The sequence below is a fragment of the Plectropomus leopardus genome, chromosome 20 (genome assembly GCF_008729295.1).
Source record: "Plectropomus leopardus isolate mb chromosome 20, YSFRI_Pleo_2.0, whole genome shotgun sequence".
Taxonomy (NCBI): Eukaryota; Metazoa; Chordata; class Actinopteri; order Perciformes; family Serranidae; genus Plectropomus; species Plectropomus leopardus.
Window position 1 is genome coordinate 14,473,517 of NC_056482.1, and position 6,572 is coordinate 14,480,088.

General features: G+C 38.5%; 1 protein-coding gene across 1 annotated transcript; it reads right to left on the reverse strand.

The window, feature by feature from the left end:
* Positions 1–704: 704 nt before the first annotated feature.
* Positions 705–6,234, reverse strand: LOC121959495 (glycolipid transfer protein-like). Its single transcript, XM_042508827.1, has 5 exons — positions 5,611–6,234; positions 5,150–5,208; positions 4,419–4,552; positions 4,154–4,304; positions 705–2,318 (listed from the first exon to the last, which is right to left on the reverse strand). Exons 1-5 carry the CDS (start codon positions 5,711–5,713, stop codon positions 2,136–2,138), a joined length of 630 nt encoding a protein of 209 aa, XP_042364761.1. The 5' UTR covers positions 5,714–6,234; the 3' UTR covers positions 705–2,135.
* Between the last annotated feature and the right edge of the window lie 338 nt (positions 6,235–6,572).

A 6,572-nucleotide genomic window follows, 5' to 3' on the forward strand; every position in this document is an offset into this window, starting at 1 on the left:
GGCCAGTGCTTGAGGAAGCTATTGAATACTTCAAAACATATGTGTAAATGAAAATATACAGGCTCGCTCCACTTATATTACATTTGTGCAAAAAAATAGATGCCTTCTTGAAGATAAATCCACAGGAATATTATTGCTCACATTATGTAGAAATGCTGCTACCCAGCTATTGAATTGCTAATCTTCGATGGCAGCGTGCCTGCACCTCTTATTTTGCTTCATTTGTCCTCCTAAATTGGCTGCTATAGCAGTAATGTGGTTTAGGTCACCATAGACATAAAATGCGCACACATTTTAAGTAGTCCATTACAAAACAAATAAGCGCGATGGCGTGAATAACGGCATTAGATGCACTGCTGGGAATAAAACTGCAATTTTCAATTGATGACCTCATTGCAGATAACAAATATTTCAGAGTTAAAGGTCAGTGGCTTTGTCATTGAGGCATTGTTGTAAATGATTTCCTGCCTTTAGCCTATTGTGTTCTGGCTTCGCTTGGAGCTTTTCCATCCTATCTATCAGTCGGGACAGGCCGGGCTGCTCTGCTGATAAACCTACAGGATTACAGACATGCTCCTCTTGCTCTCACTCAGAGACGATTAGCTCAGGCTCCGCTGGGAGAGGAACCAGAGCCATTGCGGCCTCTGGGACACTCTTCAGATAAGTAAGACTGGGCAAAGGAAAAGGCTGGTTGATTTGGGGGATTAGGAGACATGAGGAGGAGAGTATTTTCCTCCAATTTATTGCTGATGTTTGAAAAAATTAGTACTGAAATTCATCTGTGTTGACATTTTTTTTTCTGCAATCTGCCTCAAAAGTATTTGAGTTGAGGGCAAATTAAACTGTGGTCCATCAAAAGAGCTTTGGGAAAGACACATAGCTGTGCTTGCAAATTTATAAACATAAATCAGAACTGTGCTTTAGAATAATTAAGGATCTAAGTTGGCAAAGACTGTAACTGTATGTACATTGCATTTAGTGTATGATTTTTATCACTGAACATAATTTAAATTATTTCATGCAGTGGCTGCACCATAAACCTGATTAAAAAAAAAAAAAAAAGGCAAAAACTAAGTAAACACTGCCACCTGAAGTAAAATTCACGAACTGCAAGTGTGATTATTGTTTTTTAACAGTCATTCAACTGGGTAGTAACAATTCATTTATTTTTAATTATACATTAAGATCTTTTGATAAGATTCTTTTTTTAATCATAGCTTGTAATTCAGAAACAAACAGCCTATCTTTAAGTATCCATGAAGAAAAGAAAATGCGGTTCTAATTAATACGTTAGTAATATATATGCACATGATGTGCTCTCTGCTGTTATGAAAAACATTGTTTGACATTAGAATGGTTAAGTAAAAGAAGTTAAGTCACTACAGACAAATGGGCAAAAATTAGGGCACAGAACAATCCATACAAAAACAGAAGTGGACCACGCCTTCTGTCAACACAGACTCACCACAGACGCACCACAGACTCCAAACAGGTTGGGCCCTCAGAAGAAAAATAGCTCTGGCTCTAACTGCTTTGTAGCTTAGCTGAAATTGCAAATACACAGAGTCTGAGCTCACTTTGAAAACGTATGTATTTGTACAGAAACACTAAGGCACAAGTGGATTAATGCACACTGGAAACGGGCTGTTTAAATGATAAATGACTACCGGGGGCCGCTTCTCTCGGGTTAACAGAGGTAACTCCACGGCTCAGGAGACAGAGAACATCCCGATGTGAGAATATCAGAAATATTTTTCTATTATAACAACAGTGCTTTCAGTCTTGTATTCTCCTCTTGATGGAACAGGTGAGAAGCAACCTGTTTGTCTCATAAATAAAGCAGCAACACACACTTATACTTCATTCTGCATAAGACTAAGAGCTGCACTGTTGCTATTAAAATCCTGCAGTTATTTCAAATTATATAAAAACACAAAACATAACCATCTGCTATGTTTAAATTTAATCCATTATCATAATTTTAAGACCAAAATATACAGTAATAATATTTCATAAGGCATAATCAAAGTAATAAATACCACACTGAAAGGAAAATAAAACGATCCTACTAAAAAACACCATTTGAAAAATGGACTTGTCTGAAACCTGAGAGGCTTGACAAACGTCCTGGGACATCAAACAGTGTAGTCCAGCTCTGCGTTCAGATCTCTGTACATCTCGTAGATGGCGTCTACAGTGGCAGTGTAGTTAACCAGGAACTGACGCACATTTGCCAGACAGTCCTCCTCTTTCACCTCCTCTCCTTTTGACAGAGCCTTGAGGAAGTTTGATTTGTAGGGAGCTGCACGTACTGCTACCTGCAATGGACAACAACAAGAAAAAAAGGAAAAAGGAAAAAAAAAATTAGCTCCTCATATAAAACAAACGAAAAAATTCTTAAAGTTAATCCGCAGTTTTCTCCATGTTTTTCAAACAAAAGCTCCCACTCTGAGGTTATCAAGGTTATCAAATAGCGGTGACGTAGGTTACAGCTCTAATTCCTTTGTTAGTTCAGTTCAGAAAGTTACACAATAACACTAATTCACTCAGAAGCAGTGGTAACTAGTAACTCGTCTGCAAAGTGAAATTGAAGTTTCTCCCAAAGGAGTCTGATGGCTGTGGATGGTGATGGCAGCAGCGATTTTAGCCTCCATAAAAATGAGCACTTAAAAAACATCAGCTCAGGAGCATGCAATATTTATGTTATTTTAGCGCTTTTTCCCTGCCGTCAGACAGCCATTTCATTCAGAGAACTGAAACAATCATCTATGCCCCTTCAAAGCTACCAGACTGCATTGACAGAAACAGTGATTTTAACTCACAGCACAGAGGAGTTTCTTATCTACCATCAACTCAGTCAGTTAGTTTATTTGTTATTGTGTGCTTTATGGTGAAAAAGGACTCGTATGACGGTGAGAATGTGAGGTGCTGTCCTGTTCCTGCCGTGAATCACTGCTATACGCCATTCAGGAGGCGGTAGTGCTGTAGTGAGGTGCTGCCCGTGTTTGAGGGGACTATGTGGTCGTCTTTTTGGGGTGGGACGTGTGGAATCATCCCACAACCAGAAACCATGAGATTATCAGAACCGTCCAAAAATATGGACAATAATAAAGCAGCAGCCAATAACGTAAGAAAATGCAAAAAATTACAGTGCACAAGTTCAAGGAGCTGATGGGATCACATTTCACTGGAGGTGTGACTTGTATAATTCCATGTATAAATAATCAATCGACCGATTGACTTTCAGAACGGGAACTAAGGTGGCGTCCACCACAGTATGTAGGTTTATATACAAGGTTCTGAAATATTTTCATAGACATAGTATATATATATAGTATTTCAAAACTATTCCATGACTTTTTAAGGACTCGTGACATTTCTTTCCTTGCCCCACGTGCCTGACATTTTTCAAGCATATCAAATTTAATCTCTATTCAAACCTAATTTCAGCTGGCGGAGAAAATGAGGAAATGTATGTGATGACACACAAATCATTGTAACACACCAATGCATGTTTGAGCAACATTGCCTCGTCAGCTAAAATAAATAAATTTGCTGTTATGTTACATTATGTGAAAGGTTATCCATAGAAGATAACTGGAATAATTTCATTAAAAACAACAGATTTCCAGGATTTTTTACTAATTCCACGACTTTTCCAGGCCTGGAAATGTGATTATTTAATTCTATGACTTTTCCAGGTTTTCCATGACCATGGGAACCCTCTGTATAGCTACACCAATGTGCAGAAACCTACATCAGCTCAGGTTGAAAAAATTGCGTTTTGAGGCAAACACAAACATACTTTTACCAAAAATTGAATTTCTGAATTTGAATACATCTGGAGCACTCTTTGAGAGATAAAGAATGATATAAAAACCTCAAGAATAACATAAAATAAAATAATAATAATGGAGCTACTCTTCAAATACACAGTATGGGCACAAAATTAAAACGTAAAATATAAGGCAATAACAAAGTATAGTGTGTTTCTGGTAGACAAAATAATGGAAACAGCTTAATTAGTGCTATCCATTAACAAAACCATGTGAACTACAAATTCAAATAGGCAGTATGGTTAGGATTTGGTTAGTCCTTCTATTTCATTACAATAAATTACCATGAATAATATCAAGGGGACATTTTTACTCACAGTGAAAATCCTTTGAACCATCCAGCCATGGTATTTCTTCAGCGCCTGTTCGTAGGCTTTGGTGACATTAACCTTTATTAGGTTGGGGTTGTTCTCATCCACTTCTCCATCTGCCAAACTCTGCAGCAGGATTTGTATAAAACGGAGACCCCTGCAGGAGAGACCCAGTATTTTTTTTTTTTTTTTTTAAAAAAACACCCTACAAACTACAGATTGAAAGTTCAACATACAGTGTGACGTAACAGTGAGATTAGAGAGTACTCACCTTTTAAGCCACATCAGAGCTAATGTTGCTCCAACTTTAGGCCATTCTGCTGCATGGTTTTCTCGCTCTGCCACCACAATGTCCTGCAAGGTGACGTACTTTGCAGGATCCGTCTGATACACTGCATTAATTTTCTGAAAATGCACATTAGAGTTGAGTTTGCATGCAGGAGCTGCACCATTAGCTTATTATTTGTTTATCAGGCTCTTTATTAAGATAGAAAAAATACAGAGAGCATGTACAATGCATTAAAACATGAAAAGTCAGAACTAAATCTTCAGACTTAAGTCAATATTTAGTTTGAAACTTGGAATTATACAACCATAACAAAAGGTCAAACAATCAATAGTGAGCTTTGGACATGTATTGATGCAACCTGGTGTTAATACACCAGAGGATTGGTATTGCAGATCTCATAATGCCTGCCCAAGAGAGTTCAAGAAATGCCAAGTGGAAAGGGAGGTCACATTTAATACTTACAACTCAAGCCTGTTGAAGTTGTTTTATTCTGAAATATTAGCATTTTTGATACTGTGTACATATTTCCTATGATCTGGTTGTATTTTAGTAAAGAGACTACCTTAAAATAAATACTCCTTATAACCTTGCTAAAATAAAGTTTAAGGTGGCCTTTAGCACAGTGGTGAAAATATTCTTTAAAGCGGTATAAAAACACCAAGTGCACAAGCAGATAAATAAAAAAAAAAAATACAGTCAGATCTGTATCTTACCGTAATATTGCCATTTATGTCTGATTTGATGACTGAAAATACGCTTGATCCCAAGCAGTCTGGAAGAGAAACAGACATTTGAGAGCAAAGCAATAAAATATGAATGACTTTATCACACATGTCACTGGCTCAGAGGGGAGGATGAATACAGATCAGCCTTTAACGTACAAACACAGGGGGGTAAAAAATGCAGTGAATGCAAAGTCTCAGTTAAGGCACAATGAGGCCAATGTGTGCTCTGTCAATGAGTAAACAAAGACTTTCTCTATAGGCTAAACTGCTGCAGCTGGTTCGGATCCCCACCGTGACCCATCAGCCCCACTTTTTGGTATGCGTGAAATGACCACGACCATCAGACTGATGACATGTCAAACATGAGGAACAAGTATAACCCGTGACGGCAACAACCACGCGCATACCCTATCTTATATTTAATCGAGTTCAAGAGGAAGTATACTCACCAAAAAATGCCGGAATATGAGAAACAGCCTCCAGGAACAACTTTGTGTCTACAGACTTGTCAGGAGGCAGATCTTTAAATTGGTGATCCAGTAAAAGAGCCATGGTCCCCGCCGTGAGAGCGCCAGGCGCGAGCAGCTTTCGGCTGAAAAGAACCCGGAACTCTTCTTCTTGTCGGATGGGTGGGGGAGCGCCGCCAGCCCCTATCACTTTCGTCCTTCTCCAACAGGTGGGAAATTATACATGGGCGTGTTGAAAACCGCCGTTTGCTCCCAGAGCACACACTAACACGACAAAGAGCGAGTTGAGGTATGAATTATACTTTATTAAACCTAAGGCAGGGATTGTTTTCAACCACAGAGGCAGTGGGAGGCTATACGTTACAGGGAATTAAATGTCAGCGCTGAAACCAGAGGTGGAAAGTGACCCAATACACGCACTTTTGTTTCTGATGCTGTAAAAAGCAGCCCATTCATCTTTTCTTTTTAGAATTATGTGGTTACTTAATCACAGGCAGATCATAAAGGTTTAAAGCGAAACCAATCATGAGATTTAAACTGATCGGTGTCAGGAAGTGTGAAGTTACACGTGACTGTGTGTGTGTGTGTGTGTGTGTGTGTGTGTGTGTGTGTGTGTGTGTGTGTGTGTGTGTGTGTGTGTGTGTGTGTGTGTTCCCAAAATACAGTGTTGGGAAGTAACTAGTTATATATCACTGATTTGATTTGATTTTATAGTAAGATCGGTGTTGGAGAGTAACTAGTAACACGTAACTATTTAAATGTAATTACCTGTAACTAGTGGCCCAAACATGAGATTTAAACTGATCAGTGTCAGGAAGTAAGAAGTTACATGTTACTAGGGGGGGCAATCGTGAAATGTAAAGCAAAATACAGTGTTGGAAAGTAACTAGTTACATATCACTGATTTAATGTAACCAGCATGTAACCATGAAGATTTATAGTAA